At 34.4% G+C, this 21,440-nt stretch overlaps 2 protein-coding genes across 2 annotated transcripts in view; one reads left to right on the top strand and one right to left on the bottom strand.

Moving 5' to 3' along the window:
- Positions 1–5,966: 5,966 nt before the first annotated feature.
- Positions 5,967–8,273, top strand: HELRODRAFT_82104 (hypothetical protein; the record flags this gene model as incomplete). The annotated part of the gene is made up of 4 exons (XM_009022259.1): positions 5,967–6,221; positions 6,345–6,854; positions 7,011–7,640; positions 8,049–8,273. Coding segments are annotated over 4 exons (1,620 nt in total), but the record flags the coding sequence as incomplete, so codon positions are not given.
- Positions 8,274–21,109: 12,836 nt separating this feature from the next.
- HELRODRAFT_174817 (hypothetical protein) overlaps positions 21,110–21,440 on the bottom strand; it is a gene marked incomplete at both ends in the record, with an annotated part of 1,785 nt that continues 1,454 nt past the window's right edge. Inside the window, one exon of the mRNA XM_009022258.1 lies at positions 21,110–21,191. Coding sequence (XP_009020506.1) covers positions 21,110–21,191 — 82 coding nt within the window. The remainder of the gene's footprint in view (positions 21,192–21,440) is intronic.

Raw genomic sequence — 21,440 nt, 5'->3', positions numbered from 1 at the left:
ACGCGCGAATTCATTCGCTGAACTTTTTTTTCAAGTTGAAAATGTTAACACCAAAATACAACAACAACAACAACAACAACAACAACAACACTAAAAATAGCATCAACAACAACAAAAATACAACAACAACACTGAAAATAGCATCAACAACAACGACAACAACAGCACCTTCAACAGCATGTGAAGTAGATTACCCGAATGAAAAAAACTAAGACAGATACAAGGGAAACTATTTTTTCTATTTCTTTCCCAGTTTTTCAAATTTTCAAAGAAAAATATTTAAAAAACATTCTAAACTATTCGTATATACATGTATGTATGTATAAGTGTGTATGTGTATGTACTTACATGTATATGTGTGTGCGTGTTTGTGTGTGTTTATGTATACATGTATGTATGTATATTATAATACAATATAAATAAAGTATACAAAACAGTAGCAATACAAGAAAAATACAAAAACTTCACTAGCCGAAAATAAACAAAAGCAAGTATTTCTAGTTAATATAACGTCACAAGCAGATGTTGACTGAATTATTGGGGCGTGTTTTTTGTTTGTTTTTTGTCAAACATGTTTTGGTTACTTTTTCTTTGAATATCTAGTATTAGTTTGTATATGTTTTTATATCTTGCATTTGTATGTTTTGTTTGTATATCGATTTTTAGTTTGTGTTTTGGCGATATACAATGTAGTATAGATTTTTTTTTTGAAATTTTACAGTTGTATACACGGATGTTTGTATGTATGTATCCAGGTATGTATGAATGTATGTATATGTGCGTGTGTACATACGAATGTATGTATGTGTGTATGTATTACGTATACATGTTTGTATGTTTTTCAAATTGAAATTTAAAATGAACATTTTTTTGACAAAATATGTGTGTGACATTTTTGGAATACTATTAACTCGGTATACTTTATGCATGATAATAGAGTTTTTGGATGACTTATGTTCCAACAGTGCAAAAAGTTTCAAATAAATATTTAAAATTCAATTTTGTTGAAAATATTTTGATTTAAACTTGATAGAGAGAAAAAGAGAGAGGAGAGAAATTCAAAATAATTAAGTTTATATTTTCTCATGATGAAAAGTTATTCTATTTGAGAGGCGGTTTGAAAAAAATCGGCTGTAAAAAATATTTCATCTATTAATCAAAATTCTTTTTAATTCATGTACGTGTGTTTATATGTATGTGCAAATATGTGTGTGTGCGTTTGTGTGTCTATATGAATGTTTGTGTGCGTGTGTGTGTGTGTTTGCATGTGTGTGCGCGCGTGGGATTCTTTGATTTACGTACGCTCATACTGCAATTTTCTCACAAATTATTCTGACTGTGCCCAAGAGTGTTTGTGTGCTTCGTTGTCTCTTTGACTGTCTGTTTGTTTGTTAGTCTTACTGTCTGTCTGTCTGTTTGTTTGTCGGTGTTTGTGTCGATTTGTTAATCTATGGGTGCTTTTATGTGTTTGTTTGTTTGTGTGATTTTTGGTTCTTTCACGAGCGCTTGACACACATGTCATTTTGTGATCATAAAAATTAGTGGATGGACGGATGGAAAAAAAAGGGAGGAATAAAAGAGTGAAAGTTGTGTGAAGAAAATTTCGAGAATTTAAGATGAAAGAATTGTGCTAGTAGATTGTTGACAACGACAAAATGAATGATAACAACAGTAACAGCAAACGACAACAACAATAAATTTGTATTATATTGATATAGACATTGGTATAAAAGATAAATAACATCAGCCCGGGTCAAACAAAAACCTCGCAAGGTAAAGCATAAACTAAATTCAACAGCTGAAATTGAAGAAAAATATAAATTGAAAACAGAAAAAAAAACTTTTGACAACAACAACAACAACAACAACAACAACAAATCATCATCATCAACAATAACAACAAAAACAACATCAACAACAATATCAACATCGTCAGCGTCAACAACAACAACGACAACAACAACAACAATAACAACATAGCAGTAATGCAGCTAACAAACAAAATTTTCCTTGCAATCTTAAAAAGTAGAAGCAAGAATCAATTTTGTAACAACGCGTTTATCAAATACAAACATACATACATGCACACCATACATACATACAGGCATGCATACAGACACACATACATACATATATACACGCATACATACATACACACATACATACACATACATATATACATACACGCAACATACATACGTTCATACTACATACACACAGGTTTTTATATACATACACACACAAACACCCATACACACACATACAAACACCCATAAACACACATACAAACACCCATACAAACACATACAAACACCCATATACACACATACAAACACCCATACAAACACATACAAACACCCATACACACACACAAACACACATATTCAAACATACAAACACACAGACAACCGACAAGTTTCCTAGCGTTATATATATATTTGACGGATTTAAATGCATAGCATCACCATAAAATGCCGAAGCAAATAATAATAAAATGTACCAAACATAAACTGAAAAATTTTATATATATCGCTAGTAAAAATTGTCATCGTAAATATTACAATGTGCGAGTGGGTAGGTACCGTGTACAATGTACCCTTTACGTATGTAGGTGTTCACGTATATGTGTTGGTATGTGTTTATGAATGTATGTGTATGTATGTTCATCTATGTATGTTTGTATGTATGTGTGAATGGTATGTGCTTATGAATGTATGTGGATGAATGTATGTGTGTATGTCCAGATAAATATGTATGAATATGTTTATCTATGTATGTCTGTATGTATGCCTGTATGTTTGTATTTATGCTTGTATATGTGAGTGGATGAATTTATGAATATTTGATGCATTCATGTTCGTAAAAACCTCAAAATTGAAATGCCAGAGTTTACAAGATGACGTATAAATCTAAAACCTGAACATGAACTACATGGGAAACATAAAAGCACATATGCATGCAAACGAAAGATACAAAAATAAAATACAACAAAAGAAAAATACACTAAAATAATGACGTCATATGTATTTGCATATCTACGTCATTAACCAAAACGAGTTTACATTGTCTAACATACAAAAACATACATATAATACATAGGTACAACAAAAATTATACAAACATGCATACAAAAAATTATACAGAAGACAAAAAATAAAAGTATTTATAGAGCGAAACATGTATACCAAAGATATACAAAAATTGTATGTATGTGTAGCGTTGGAATATGTTGCATGGATGCATCATGAATGTATGTGTGTATCTATTTTTGTATATTTTAGTGTATATGTGCGTGCGTGCGTGTGTGTGTGGTGTGTGTGTGTATGTACATATGTACTTAGTTGTGTACCGAGTTTATATTAGCGCACATATATTACTTATGGCCCGATGAATATTTCAAACATTTTCGTTAAAACCAGTAACCACATTTAAAAGTGAAGCCAGGGCCACAGCAACAACGTCTGCTGCCACCTCTACTGGTATTACTACTTTTTTTACTACTACGACTTCAACTACTACTACTACTTTTACTGCAACTACTACTGTTCTACCCCAAGTGTAGCTGCTTCATCTACTACTAATATTACTTTTACGGCTACTACTGCTACTTCTACTACTACAGCGACTACCACTACTAGTAGTAGTAGTGGTACATTTACTACTAATACTGCTACAACCAGTTTTGTTCTTCAGCTGATGAACAAACATTCTGTCGACAGAGTTTTTCGATTTGTACTTTTTGCCATTTTTTTTCAAGTCATTTCATCCAAACATGTGCTGTTAATCTCAACAATAGCAGCAACTGGTTTTACTATTACTTTCAGTATTACTACTGCTGCAGTAGCTACTTCAATAGCTGCTGTCGTCTATGCTGCTACTACTACTACTATTACTACTACTACAATCTTTGCGTGCAACACTTTTTCATACTAGCTAAAAATCAATGCTGGTTGGTTTGGTTTGTATGCATGTATGATTGTATATTTTAGAAATAAAACATACACTCATTCGTACATACATATGTAAAAACAAATAAACATACAAACAGACAGACAGACAGACAAATAACCACACACATATACATTCTTGTATACATACAAACACACATAAAAGGGCATTTTATGATAAGGAAAGGCGACATGCTTAATGCTACGAATGTATGAATGAGTGTATGCATGTATGAAGAAGAAGACGATGATGAAAAGGATGATGATGATGACGACGATGATGATGATGACTGTGAGAATAGCGAGGATGATGAAGATGATGGTGATGAGAGAATAAATCCTATTCATCATTAACCGGAAATAACAATGAATGACGGAAGTGTTGTTGAATTTGCCGGAAGTACTACGTTAGAAAAAAAAAACCTAAATAGACAAATGAATGAAAATAATTTTATTAAATGAATAAATTACTTTTTTTATCTTCTTTTTATTCATTTAACCCATTCGTTCATTCATTCAACAACAACGACTACTACTACTACTACTACTACTACTACTACTACTACAATACTACTACCACCACTACTACTACTACCATTACTGCTGCTGCTACTACTACTACTACAATTACTACTGCTGCCTCTGCTGCTACTACTGTTACTACGCAAATTACTAGATGCATTAGGGAAACGTTTTTACATACTACTTAAGTAGGAAGAGAAATGATATCTTATTGAATTTAGCGGGAGACGAATGAGTGGAATTACATACAGCCATTAATTAAAGAGCTAAGAAGAGAAACTGAGAGAAAAAAGAATTTAAGTTAAAAATAACATCAATAACAACAACATCAACAACAACAACAACGTAATAATAATAACAACAGCAATAATAACAACAGTTTTCTTATTATTTTCAACATTTTGTAGAGGCTTTTTGCAAAAAGTAAGGAATAACGCACAGTGATACCATGTTTTTTGTACGTATTTTAAAAAATTTTTCTAAAAAAATGAACTGTCTAGAATTTTTTTTAGAAAAAAATTGTTTTTTTCTTCTTATGTGTTCTTACTAATTAACACTTTGTCAACTGCATAAATTTGAAAGGTTTGTTAAGTCGGATAGAATTTTCTAAATATATTTTATTTATATTTTTTGTTGTAGCAACAAATGAGACTGATGTTTAATCCGCAACAACAACAACGATATCAACAACAACAGCAGCAAATACAACTTCTAAAACATCAACAACAACAAAAACGGCAACAACATCAACAACAACAACAGCAGCAGCAGCAACAGCAGCAACAACAACGTCAAAAACACCAACAACATCAACAACCACAAATTAGAGCAAGAGTTGTACAACTGTCTTTTCATAGCATTAGCTTCGTCGCATTTCTTCTGTTCTATTCAATTTATTTCAACGGCTCTGCCACTTTTTGCATGCAAATCATCAGCCGCGGCACCACTAACAACAACAAATTTTTATCCAGAAACGTCTACAACAACAACAAATTTACCGGATATAACATCAACAGCAACAAAAACATCAACAACATCAACAACAACAACAACGTAAATAAAGAACCGCCTCGAGTCACATTCACTGTTCAAGAAGAAGAAACGACTGTCGGTACAATTATCGGTAAGTTATCCGACTACAAATTTGCCGAAAACATCACAAATGACAATTGGCGGTATTTGTTATTATCAGACGAAGTTGAATCGACACTATTCGAAGTGCACAGTACAACGGGGCACATCACAACGACCACGATAATCGACCGCGAGAACATTGCTAGGTGTCGCGGAAAGAAAAAATGCCGCATCCAACTGAACGTCGCCCTGCAAGGGCTGCCGTTGCATCAACATCACCTGCAACATCATCAACAGCAACAACATTTCTCGGCACGGCAACAACCCCTGTCTCTCCAACAAAACTTAGACTACCACCTCATAAAAGTCAACATACGGATACTTGACTCGAACGATAACAAACCCGAGTTTAGAGATAAAAAAATAACCATCTCTATAAACGAAGCTGCCTCCATTAACAGCCTCTACGTTCTACCGACCGCCACGGATAAGGACAGCCCTAGGTTCGGTATCATAAGATACGAGTTATTCGACAATACCGACACGTTCGGTTTGAAAACAATCAAAATTAAGCACCACGATGATATCGACTCGGTGGATGATGACGATGACGAGAACGCCAATGACAATTCTGAAATTGATGAAAATGAAATTGAAACCATAACCGAGGTTAAATTAGTTTTGAAAGAAAAACTCGATAGAGAATCGATAGCACAATATTTTTTAAGACTTCAAGCTATCGATCCTCCCCCGATAATTTCATCGTCGCATCCCTACTTTGAACCATCCCTATCCAGACAGTCTCCATTTGCATCGTCACAGACATCGAGTATGTTGTCAATTGAAATAATCGTACTTGATTCGAATGACAATCGACCGACTTTTATCGGCAGCCCTTTCAACAGGTTTGAAATAAACGTTGATGAAAACCGAAAACAAGGCAGCCAAATAACGAGGTTGGAAGCCAGAGATCCTGATCTAGGCGACAACGGTAGAGTCGGTTATTCGTTCTCTGGACAGACAACCCTACAACACGGAAACATCTTCAGTATCGATAATAAAACCGGTTCTATAACGGTTATCGGTGAACTGGACTACGAGCGAGTGACATCTCACCAACTCGTCGTCATCGCACACGATCATGGTTCAGACCCTCTGACATCAGAGGCCACGGTGCTCATCAACATCAATGATCTCAACGACAACGCTCCCACCATATCAATCCACACGCTGACTGGCTACATGGAAAAGAGCAAATCCCTGACAGGCTACACCGACAGCAAAGATCAGTTTTCAAGAATTGATGCTAGCGTAGAATCCGGACCGGCTGTGCGTGCAGAAGTGGCTGAAGACGCTGCGCTGAATACGTTTGTTGCTCACGTCCGCGTTCACGATGCAGATGCCGGTAAGAACGGCGAAACAAATTGCTCCATGTACCTACTTGACACTGCATCTTACCCAGATAAGAAATATCAAAAATCTGATCAACAGTCAAAGTTTTTTGCGCTTTCAACTCAAGTCTCGTTCGGTGAATTTCGAGTTGAAACTGTAAAAAGACTGGATCGAGAAACAACTGCCCACCACCATCTCATCATCAAATGCCAGGATTCGGGCAATCCATCGCGAATATCCTTCAAGAGGTTGATAATCTACATCACCGATGTCAACGACTGTCCGCCTCTCTTCAGCCAGCAGGTCTTCAGTGGATCGCTCGAGGAGAATGCCGAACCGGGTACGTCCATTTTGCGGTTGTCCGCCACCGATTCGGATATTGGCGACAACGGTCGATTCGAGTATAAATTTCTCGGTAATGTCGATTCCTTCTTTTACATCGATCAAAAAACCGGTGTTGTTTCTTCAAAGATACCGATAGATCGCGAGAAGTATACAAATTTTCGCTCAACGATCATCGCTGTCGATAGAGGTGAACCGAAACTAACCGGCTCTGCGTCCGTTGAGATACACATCAAGGACGTCAACGACGAGAAACCGATTTTCGATAACCGAGAGTATCGATTCTCCGTTTCCGAGAGCGGCAAAGAAGATGACGTCATCGGATATTTACGGGCCAAAGACAACGATTCCGATGCTTACAACGTTTTCAGGTTTGCTTTCCACACCTTTCCAATTTTGAACCATCGATACGGCGTGCATCTATTCGGTCAGCGATTCAACGCGAGAAATCCGAATCTAAACTATCACGCCGATCATTCGACGAATAGAAGCGGTTCTGAAATTTCAGAAGGAAGTCTGAGAAAGAACCTTACAGATAACGTTCAAGGGTATCCTTTACAAAAAGAACAACAACATCAACAACAACATCAACAACAACATCAGCAACAATACAATCAAAATTATCAGCTATATAACCTACAACAACATCAGCAGCAGCAAGGAAGTCAACCGTATCATCATCATTACCACCAACAACATCAACAACAACATCAACAACAACATCATCAACAACAACACATCAATTATCATCAACAACTAAAACAACAACAGCAACTTCAATCAACGAAGCACCACAACGACGAACACAACCCAATCAAACTCGATCCAATAACCGGTTTACTGAGCCTGAGATTCAGTCTCGATAGGGAACAACAAGAGATGTTCCGATTTATCGTCAAAGTATTTGATATAGCCAAACCGGTTTTCAGTGATACCGCAATTGTCATAGTGAAAATAATTGACATAAACGATAACAAACCCGAGTTTACATTTCCAACCCTAGACCAGATCGACTCAGCAGTCACAGTTGAAAACTACAACATATGTTTATCGCGCACCAACACAAATAATACCATCACTATATCAAGTCAGACACCGTCAGAGACGGTCATCGGTCGATTAAAAGCCAAAGATATTGACATTCTCGATAACGCATTTTTGAGATTCGAGATAGATTCGATTAGTTGTTTCGATTCGGTTGATCCGGATCTTACGCGGAATGAATCTCTTGTAACTTTATCTCAGGATGTTGTTCAGAACATCTATTCGCCATCGTCGTCGTCGTCAGGTGTAACTCCACCATCATTGTTGTTGTCAGCAACAACAACATCACAACCATCATCAACAATATCGCCACCATCAATATCATCACCACCATCATCAACACCATCATCATCATCCTCTTTGTCGCTCTTCTCACAACCACCACTGGTTCGAAACTCCTGTAATTTTACTTCCTTCCGCCTAAATCGAAACACCGGTCGGATATACATAACCACAAACGATACCAAGAACCGGCTCTACTCCACGTGCATCCGGATATCCGTATCGGTATCGGATTCCGGATCTCCGGTGCAGTCTTCCAACTCACTCCTGTACGTTCACATCAACCATTTGATGCCTTACAATCGGCTCTCGGCCGCCAAGACCAGCGACGATGACGACGATGATGAAGATTTTGATGACGTCATGGCAAATTCACGCAATCAAAATGGCGGAGGATTTCTATCGAAAACGCCCGGAAGTCTTTCCGCTTTTGGTTACCACAGCAATGGCTTTGACGATGACAGCGAGGATATTAGTAGAACCGGAAACAACAACTATTTCCGATCGGAACAGTTATGGATCACATGGGTGGCAGTCATTTCCGGTGTCTGTCTAGTCCTTGTTTTGTCGTCTTTCGTCGTTTATTTTATAGTCAGGCGGAAGGAAAAAGAAAGAAGAAACCGGAAGTACAACTGCAGAGTTGAAGCTCTGCGCATGCTCACAAATAATAACGTCAATAACAACAATAACAACAACAACAATAGTAATAATAATAACAACAATAACAAATTAATTAATAACGAGATTTTAACCAACAACAACAACAACAACAACAACGTCATCGTAACAAACAACAACATCATCAACAGCTCAAATAGTCAAGACAACAAAAACAACGCCAGCAACATCAACAACACTACGTCAACGGACGAAATCATGGCGACAGACGACAAAACAGAAGCGTCACCCGATAAGTCACGTGGTGCGAGTCAAACACGTGACACAAGTTTGTCACGTAACGCTAGTCCACAGGTCGATAAGCCGACGAGCCAGGTACTATTGGATGACGTCAGCCAGCAACATCAACAACAACATCAACAACAACAACTTCCACAACAACAACAACAACAACAACAACTTCCACAACAACATGTTTCACTCCTCTCAGTATTGTTGCCGTTAAGCCCAGAAGATTGCCACAAATTAGAAATGGTATTATTATTATTATTATTTAGTAGTAGTAGTAGTAGCAGCAGCAGCAGCAGTAGTAGTAGTAGTAGTAACTGCAGCAGCAGCAGTAGTAGCAGCGGTGGTAGTAGTAGTACGGTTTGATTGTATTACTTTTGCCGTCACTTTCAAAAAATTAAAACGCATCGTGCATTTAATCGAATAAACACACACGTACACACAAACAAACATGCAAACAAACAAACAAACATACATACAAACAAACATACATACAATCAAACAAACATACACACACAAAACAAATATACAAACGTATATGCTTGCACACACACACGTGCATGCACACAAACCGACACACGCATACATGCCATGTAAAAACTTCATGTCAACTGGCTTTTGTCCTATGTAAGTCGTCTGGTAAATTTTTAATCTAATTTCTTTTGAAGGAAACAAATAATAGTAATAATAAAACAACAATGATAACAATAATTATTATTATTATTATGAATAATAATAATAATTAAAAAAATCGGAGAACAAGAAAGGGGATAAATTTATGGATAGGACTGCCTTATAAACAGAAAATAGTTGAGAGATTTTTTGGCAGCAAACTAAAATAAATTGAAATTTTTTAAAAACTTTTACCGTTCTTGTTGTTATTTTAATTATTATTTAGTTGTTGTTGTTGTTGTTTCATATTATTATAATATGATCTAGCATTTATTTGGCGCAAAATATTTCGAATTAAATGTAAAAAAGAATACAAGGACGTAAGAAAGAACCTTTGTTCTAATCGAATGCAATTATTTTCTTATTTATTTAGCGCCCGATTCCGGTTGTATTTATTTGTTATCTTTGGTATGCAATGGCTTCCGTCATTGCTTCCGTCAATGGACGATCAATCGTCCAGATTTTAATTAATTCTGCGCATGCTTATTGAATTTGTCAGTTCTTTGGTTTTTGGTTTTTGTTTTTTTCTCTATCTACGTTTTGTTTTATCGTTTTTTGCTCTTATTTCACTAATTTTTTCTTTGTTAATTTTGATTCTGTTGTTTTTTATTTTTATCACAATTTGTTAACTATTATTATTATTACAATTTTTTCTATTTTTATTATCTTTTTTTCATTCTTTTTCCGGGTTTCTTTCTGTGTTTTTTTTTGTATATGTAGAATGATGAATTGATGCACTGGGTGCAATACGTGCGTGATGATAACGATGATGATGACGACGATGATGATGACGATGACGATGATGATAACGATGATGAGGATGATGATAATTATGACGATTATGATGAAATGGTGAAGACGATGACGACGAATAGAAAACACAACGGTTGTAAAATTGATGGCTGTGCAGCTGATAATAAAAATTGCAACAATAATAAAAAAAATAATAATATTAATAATAATAATAATAATGACAATGTTGAAGATAATGATGATGATGATGACGACGAAAATGACGTCAACATGTCACCATAACAACCTTCTTGACAAGACACGGTGTATAATTACGCTGACGTACTACTATTACTTCTACTACTGCTACTACTACTACTACTACTACTACTACTACTACTACTACTACTACTACTACTACTACTACCGAGGCTGCTGCTACTACTACTATTACTACTACTGCAGCTTTTATAACTACTACTACTAATAATAATAATAATTTTACTAGTACTATTACTCTTACTGCTACAACTACTGAACTAAGAAAAGATTAAAATAAAAACAAAAGAAAGGAAGAGAAGGAAGAGAAGTTAATATGGAGTAAGAAAGAGATAGAAAAATGAAAGAGAGATATAGAGAAAGAGAGAGAGAGAATAGGGAGTTTGAGAAAATTGAGATAACACAATTTCAAGCCCTGTTGTTTATCATCTTAAATTTCGATTGTCATTCAATCAACGTCATGCTTGTTATTAACGTCACCTCGTAATCACTGACCTCATCATCATCGTCACCATCATCATCACCATCGTCATCATTACCACCATCGTCATCATCATCACCGTCATCATCATCATCATCTATATCAATCATATCATCATCTTCATCACCACCAACATCGTCATCGTCGTCGTCGTCTTCATCGTCGCTTTTGTACTTTAGTTGATGTTAATTTATCATTTAGCTGACAAGAATAGGCGATCTACTGTTACACCACGTTTCTGCATCAGTTTGGAGAAAGAGAAAAATGTATTGTTATTCCCCGGGTTTTTTTGTGTTCGGATTTTATGTGTTTGTTTTGTTGTTTACAGAGTGGTGGTTTGTTTTCTATGCTATTTGTGCTTATGCTGTTGCTGTTGTTCAGTTGTTGTTGTTTTTGCTGCTGTTGTAGTTTTGTTCTTGTTGTTTATCGCTTTTGGTTTTATTGTTTGGCAAGCCATAAACCTCAGTTTAAAAGCCATCAGGCAGCTAATCTGAATAACTATGTCACTGGTTGCCAACCAACCAACCAACAATTAACCAATCAACAACCAACCAAACAATTATTCAACCCTTCAATCAATTAACCAGTCAACTAATCAGCCAACCCACAAACAATCAACCAACCAATCAATTAACTAAACAATCAACTAAATAACTATTCAACCTCACACTCAATCAACCAACCAACCAATTAATCAACCAATCAATCAATCAATTTTCAAACCGATTGATCATCAACTCATTCAACTAAATGGTCGTTATTGTATTTAACGTCATTGTTGTTGTTGTTGTTCACTGAATAATGACTGTTGCAGTTGTCGTCCTTTGTGGTATTGTTGTTGTTGTTGTGTTGTTGTTCCTGTAGTAGTAGTAGTAGTAGTAGTAGTAGTAGTAGTAGTAGTAGTAGTAGTAGTAGAAGTAGTAGTTATTGTTATTGTTGTTGTTGTAGTTGTTGTTGACGATGACGATGACGTCATTGCTGCTGCATTCCAAACCAAAGCTGGAAGTTGATTTATTCATTGAAAATGCCTCTCTAATTTATATTCCCTCCCTAACAACATTTTTGCTTCTTTGCTATTGTTTGATGTCATCATCATCATTATTATTATTGTTATTATTATTGTTATTATTATTGTTGTTATACTTGTTGTTGTTGTTATTATTCTTGTTATTGTTGTTATTATTACTGTTGTTGTTGTTGTTGTTGTTTGCTATTTTTGCTCTTGTAAATTTCACTTCCGGACGTTTATCAATTTTTATACTGGAATTTTTTCAAAATGATAAAACAAAAAGAAAGCAGCTATTAAAGGAGTTTTACACGCACGCACAAACACGTGCACATACACACACACGTGCACACACACGTGCACACACGCACACACATCTACATCTGTACATCCTCCGTCTGACTGACCACATACACTAAACTGTATACAAGAATATGGCAACGCAAACAAGAGACATTAAATCATGACTCTAGCGTCATCGTCATCATCACTACCACCATCATCATCATCATCATTAAAACTAACGACTATCATCATAACGACTGCACAATGGTCATCAGCGTCTCAGTTTTAAATCATCTTTCCATCATCATTTGAATCATCACAACCAATCTAACCATTAGTTATCGTCACAATAATCCTCCTCCTCATCATCATCATCCTCACCAACGCGGGTATAATGTATGCAAATTTATTCAGTGACGTCACAATCCTGCCGACCAATGGATGCGCTTTATTTACGGCCGTAGTTGATCTTATACGTGAGATTTTGAACTGCTGAAGATATGTTTGGATGTTCTACTTTGGGACGAACTATCTGTCTCGCGCGCCGCCCTGTCGACGGATAAGAAATTTTGCATGCTTTTCATTAATAATATATCTCTAAATGTGTGTGTGTGTGTTGTGTGTTGTGTATGAGTGTGTGAGTGTGTGTGTGTGTGTGTGTGTGTGTGTGTGTGTGTGTGTGTGTGTGTGTGTGTGTGTGTGTGTGTGTGTCTCTGGATTAACACAGTGTGATAGGCTGATCGTTTTCACTTCTTTTTTTTTCGTTTATTCCATCCATCATTACTATCATCATCGTTATTATCATTGTTAACAACAACATCATCAACATTAACAACAACAACAACATCATCATCAACAACAACATCAACAACATCAACAACAACATCAACAACAACATCATCATCAACATCATCATCAACAACAACAACATCATCATCATTTTTACTTTAAATTATTTTCCCACGTATCAATTTTTTTCGTGTTTCTCCCCAGCTTATTTATTTTTTCTTGTTCGTTGTCTGGGCCGAACGCAGCACTATTACCTCATCATTACCTTTATTAGTGCCATCTATCTTGTCCGCCATTCTCTACGTCATCATCGCTTACGTTATCACGGCCGCCATTTTGTTTTCATCGTCATCATCATCATCATGTTTGTCATCATCATTATCATGTTCGTCATCATCATCATCATCATCGTCGTCGTCGTCATAATCCCATTTCGTCATCAGCCATGTTATTTTTTATAAATATTTTTGGCGCCCTTTGCTTATAAGACCATAAAAATTTAATTTTTAAAGTTTCTTTGTTTTTATTTTTTAATTTCTTAACTATCTTTGCCGAATTTTTACTGTTTTTAGAGTTAAATTTCTATTCATTCACTTGTTCATTCATTCACATGTTCATTTGTCTGTTCGTTCATTATCTATCTATCCATCCATCATTCGTTCATTCATTCATTCACAAACCCTTTCATCCATCCAGTCATTCGTCCAGTCATACATCCAAAAATTTTGTCTTTTATTTAATTATTGCCCCTTGTCTATTTGCCCATTCATTCCTCCATCTATTAATTCATTTATTCATTCATTCATCCATCTATCTATCTATTTATTTATTCATTCATTCATTTTGCAATCAATCCATCAACGGAAGGATATACTCGAAACCGAAGATAATATATATGCAAAGGCAACACCGACTAACCTTATAATTGTAACGTCAGATTCGTTCGCGAAAAAATTTTTTTTCCTCGCATGAAATAATACTGAAAATAATTTAATTTATATTTTCTGTATTCATTCATTCGTTCATCCATTCGTTCACTTATCATTTGTTTTTTTTTGTTCATTCATTCATTCATTCATTCATTCATTCATTCATTCATTCATTCTTTCATTCTTTCATTCATTTATTCTTTCATTCATTCATTCATTCATTCATTCACCCATTCATTCATACATCAATTCATTCATTCGTTTGAATAAATTTAAAAAAACTTTTACTTTTTAGCCGTTGAAAAACACGCTTTTGAAAAAAAACCCACGCACACGCCACGCACGCACGCACACACACGCACGCATACACAAAAACACACGTACACACACACACACATATATATATATATATATATATATATATATATATATGTATATATATATATATATAATGATAAATGATGCTGCTTTCTGATTGGCTAGAAGATTTTGATTACATATGTTCAGAGATATAAATAAACTCGAATACTTTTATACGGACGAACGGACAGAATGATGGATGGATGGATGGATGGATGAATGAATGAATGAATGAACGAACGAATAAATAATTGAATGACTGAATGAATGAATAAACGAACAAAAGAATGAAAGAACAAACGAGGCTCTTTATCATTTACTTCAGTCACACAAGTATTTAGCTCTTGTCTTTTAATTTTAATTTTTAATTTAAAAAGTAGTTATTATTATTATTACTATTACACTATTACTATAATAATAATAATATTATTATTATTTTATTATTATTATTGTTGTTGTCCCGCGAAATAGATGATTTTAATTCATCAATGAAAGGACTTTTATGCCAGCTGGCCATCACCAGCATGTCAGCATTGCATCAGTTATTAAATTTATTCATTCACTCTGTCTTTCTTTCATTCATTCATGCATTCATTCATTTTTTTCTTTTCTTCATTCATTCATTCAATCATTCGTTCGTTCGTTCGTTCGTTCATGAACCATTTGGATCTTGTCAATTTTAAACTTTACGGTTTTAAAAATTTAATTGCATCACCTAGTATTGAACTGCAGTGAATATTTATTTCTTTTTTTAATATCTGTCTCTTTCTCTTTCTTTCTTTTCTTTCTTTTTCACTCTTTCCGCTTTCTCTCTCTCTCTCTCTCTCTCTCTTTCTCTCTTATTTTCATTTTGGCTTGATATATTTTGGCTCTAACAACTACAACAACAGCAGCAACACCAGCACCAACAAACATAGATAAAAAAAGCAATAGATAAAGCAGTGGCAATAAAACAGTCGTTTCGAACACCAAAGCGCCCATGAAAAAACAACTAAAACTATTTTATAGCAACAACATCATCAATAACAACCACAAAGACATCATCATCATCATCATCATCATTAACAACAACACAATCATCATCATCATCATTAACAACAACTACACAATCATCATCGTCATCTTCATCTATAACATCAACAACATCAACAACTAATTGAAATAACAACTTTAATTTTGTTAAAATAAATACATCCATTTAACAGTATAAAAAAATTTCAACATCAACAACAACAAAAACAACAAATAACAAAAACACCAAATAACCCATTTCCTCTCCATCATTTTTATAGCGCTCAACATTTTTTCTCACTGGTCCCTTGGGGAATCCGAACACAAGGTCTACTTAAATCCCAGCTCATATTTTCAACACCTCGTTTCCCCAAATAGTAATAATACTTTTTGTAGTAGTGGTTGGTGTAGTAGCAGCAGTAGTAGTAAGAGTGGGAGTAGTAATAATAGTGTAGTAGTAGTAGGGTTGGGTGGTAGTAGTAGTAGTAGTAGTAATAGTAATAGTAGTGGTGGTAGTAGTTGTATTGAACAGTATTGAAAATATTAGAAGCAGGATTTGAATAGTATTGAAGTAATCGTAGGAACGATAATAAAAGTTGCCCTAAACGATTTAGACGCGTCATCAGCATAAGCATCAAACATAAACATTGAGTGTGAATTAGAATTTACAACCATACATACAAACAAACAAACAAACAAACATATAGACATACAAACAAACAAACATACATACCTACATACATACCTACCTACATACATACACACATACACATACATAAATACATATATAAAACCTATCAAATATATCATACACAAAAAATAAATAAATTCACCAAAATATGTAAACAAAAATAAACCAAAAAAACCCAATAAACCAAAAAAATAATAAATAAAATAAAAAAAATACGAAATATGCGTCTACATAGATAAACAAATATGGTTTACGCGAAGGAAAAATAATAAATAAGAAAAATACTCGCCCTACTACGCACTCAAATGATCTGACGTCACTGCACGCTCCACTTCCGGGCATGGGGAAAGAGAAAACTAATCGCGTGTGTATGTGTGTGTATGTGTGTTGTGTGTGTGTGTGTATGTGTTTGTTTGTTTGTATGTTTGTTTGTTTGTTTATGTTCTTTATCTGCATGCATGGCTCGAATGTATAATTTATAAACATATGCATGTTTGAGTGAGTTCGGTGAGCATTTGTTGCGAATGATGAAGGCGTTGTTGTTGTTGTTTATGTCGTTGTTGTTGTTTGCGCAGTTGTCAGTGATGGTTATAAAATCAAATACTTTTGAACAGCAGTCGCTTCAAAAACTACAACAACTACAACAGCAGCAACTACAACTTTCTCTAACCCAGCAACTGCAACAGCAGCAGCAGCAGCAACAGTTTATTTATGGTAGCCAATCAGATCGAGGGTCAATAATATCCATCCAATCACCGACGAGCAGTGATTTGACAACTTCCGGGGATCGCCATCTTCCCCCGCCGCCCCCGCCACCTCGAGGATCTTATTGGTTGCATCATCAACAACATCAACAACAACATCAACAACAACATGCTAAAAATAAAACACTGCTTTTTACACAGCAACAATTACCTCAACAACTGATTCAACAACAATTACCATCACAGTTACATCAACAAGGGATGACACCACTACAACAAATTACGTCACTGCAACAACAAATTACGTCACTGCAACAACAAATTACGTCACCGCAACAACAATTGACATCACCGCAACAGCGAATGACGTCACCGCAACAACAATATCAACTCGATAGCTCAATTCAGTATTGCAACATCCAAACAACGCAAGCACAGCATCAACAACAACATCAACAATTTGTTAACCAGATAAACAACTACAGCCATTTCTCGACAATGAGACCTCTGCAGCAACAACAACAACAACAAACTAGATTATTTCAACAACAACAGCAACAACAACAACATCTTCCGGTAGCATCAATTGCTAATAAAAGTCAACAAATTTCAAAACACCAACAACAAAAACCTAGGGTCCATTTCAATACAGCAACACTTCCAACGTCAATAAAACAACAACATCATCAACAACAACATCAACAACAACAACAACAACCACAACAACAAAACAAACAAAAACAACAATCTGTCAGGTTCAAAGTCAACAGAGCAGCGTTTGAAATGGGGTTAATATGAGCTATAATTATATTTTATTATTATTTATTTATTATTATTATTATTATCCTGTCAAATCTAAACCCAATAAAATTAGATTAACATGAAAACAACCTGGAGAAAATGACTTGTCGGGCCATATTAAAGTCTTCTGATATTTTCATTGTAACATTTGAGAATAGTGAGTGAAAGGAAACTTGTCTGCTATTCGTATCTTACTCGGGTTAACATCGTAATCCTATTAAACTATCAATTAATACATCAATCCTGTGATGATCTTTTCAAGAAGAGTTTAAAAAAAATGGCAAAATCGCTTGCCACTGCCCTTTTCCAATGTTACAGAAACAAAACTTGATTAATTTTTCGTTGTTACATCATCTTTGTTCTTATTTTTAATAGTAGTAAAATTGATATTTGTAGTGGTGGTAGTAGTAGTAGTTGTAGTAGTAGTAGTAGTAGTAGTAATAGTAGTAGTAGTAGTAGTAAGAGTAGTAGTGGTAGTAGTAGCAGCAGCAGTAGTAGTAATAGTAGTAGTAATAGTAGCAGCAGCAGCAGTAGTAATAGTAGTAGCAGTAGTAGCAGTAGTAGTAGTAGTAGCAGTAGTAGTAGTAGTAGTAGTAGTAGTAGTAGTAAGAGTAGTAGTAATAGTAGTAGTAGTAGCAGTAGTAGCAGTAGTAATAGTAGTAGTAGTAGCAGTAGTAGCAGTAGTAATAGTAGTAGTAGTAGCAGTAGTAGCAGTAGTAGTAGTAGTAGCAGCAGTAGCAGTAGTAGTAGCAGCAGTAGCAGTAGTAATAGCAGTAGAGGTAGTAATAGTAGTAGTAGTAGTACTAGTAAGAGTAGTAGTTGTAATAACTGCAGTAAACGTTTTAATGGTATTATCATCGTCATCGTCGCCCTATGCATTTCAAATTTATAAACAAACTAAGTCAACTTTAACTACCAATGCAGAGTCTGAAACTGAAAAGAGTCGAACCGACACACACACAAATACACACACCAATGCACACACACACCACATACACACATAGTCATCCTCTACTGATCCAATAACCAACAATGGATACAAAAGAAGATACAGTAATGCAACATGAAGAAGATACAAAGGCGCCTATAAATGATACAAACTTGCACACAAGTGATACAAATCAAATTGATGAATGTATACAAAAATTGACATACACTTATGGATACATACATTCGCACACGCACACATATAAACAAACAAACAAACAAACTTACCGACAAACATATATTAAAAACATGATACAAATATAGATACGTAAGTATCTAATGATACTCGTTGATTGAAAGACTTTATTAATATATATCTGTGTTTGTACGTCTGTGTATGTATATGTATGAAAGTATCAGTGCATGTATGTGTTTTTATTTGTAAAATTTTGCATCATGTTAGCAGTGTATTTAATTATTTATTATTGAACAATAAATGCTGTTATTGTTATTATTATTATTGATGTTATTATTACTGCTATTATATACAAAAATACGTAGATACATACATACGAAACGAAATGAAACGAAACGAAATTTTATTTGCTCCATAAAATAAAATAAAAAACAAACATACATACATTCTTACATACATACATACATACATACATACATACATACATACATACATACATACATACATACATACATACATACATACATACATACATACATACATACATACATACATACATACATACATACATACATACATACATAGAAACAAACAAGTAAAATAAACATATACCCAAAATAAACATATACACAATATGACACACACCCATACAAACAAACATACAATCTTCCTACATTCATTCATTCTATCAAATATGATAAACAATCGAACAGCAAATTATGGCTGACACTGCATTCATACCAGGGCAGTGCACATCTGCTCCCTCATTCATCTCATCTAAACAAATAAACATACGGGCACTTAGCTTATATTGCTATTATTACAATCATGTATCACTATATATATATATATAACATGTATATAACATATATATAATATATGTTGTATATATATATATCACTTGATAATGTAAGAAAATTTTGTTTACCGTCCTTTATATATATATATATATATATATATATATATATATACCTTTATATATATATATATATATGAATAATAACATAATAATAACAGTTCATAGATATGATTATGTAATTAATTATTTTATTTATTTTGACTTTATTATCGTTATTATTATTATTATTATTATTATTACCATTATGATACAACAGTATTGTAATAGTGTTAGTATTATATCTGTCAATATTGTTATTAGTTTAGTAATGTTTGATACATATATATATATATATATATATAAGCTTATATATATATAAATATATATATACTCATATGTATATATGTGCGTGTGTTATATTTTTTCAAGGTCATAATTAGCAACATCTTCGCGATGATAGCGATGTTGTTTGTTTGATGATGATGATGATGATGATGATGACGACTATGATGATAGCGTTAGTGGTGATGATGATGATGGTGGTGATGATGATGGGGATTGATGACGATGATGGTGGTGATGGTGATGATAATTTCATTGAAACTCAAACGCCATTGTATTAAATTATTTAATAAAGAATTCTGAAAAAGCTTTTGAAAGGAATTTTTTTCATTTTGAATGAATGAATGGAGTGGATTGATGAATGAGTGAACAGTCGATCTACTTTATGCTTTCGTTGATGCTAAAATTTTTAAAATCTTTGTTATTCTGATAAAGTTATTATTGTTCTTAATTTTGATGTTGTTGTTGTTGTTGCTGTTGTTGTTGTTGCTGTTGTTGTTGTTGTTTCTGTTGTGTTTGCACTTCCATTAATCCATGAATTAAATTTTCTGGTCCTTTTAACTGCTGTTGATGTTGTTGTTGATGCTGTTGTTGGCGATGTTGTTGTTGTTGTTGTTGATGTTGTTGTTGATGTTGTTGCTGATGTTGTTGTTATTGCAGTTGATGTCATTGCTTCAAGATCTTGTGAAATTTTTGTTTCATCCAACGTTGTTGAAAATGTTGTTGTTGTTGATGTTGCCGATATTGTTGTTGGTGTTGTTGTTGCCGATGTTGTTGTTGATGTTGTTGTTGTTGATGTTGTTGTTGATGTTGTTGTGGATGTTGTTGATGTTGGTAGAAATAACTGTTCGCCATCAATCACTTCTTTGCTTTCATAATCAGCTTAAA

This window comes from Helobdella robusta, assembly GCF_000326865.2.
Source record: "Helobdella robusta unplaced genomic scaffold HELROscaffold_31, whole genome shotgun sequence".
Taxonomy (NCBI): Eukaryota; Metazoa; Annelida; class Clitellata; order Rhynchobdellida; family Glossiphoniidae; genus Helobdella; species Helobdella robusta.
Note: the sequence above shows the minus strand (reverse complement) of the source record. Positions and strands in the feature narration are given on the sequence as shown.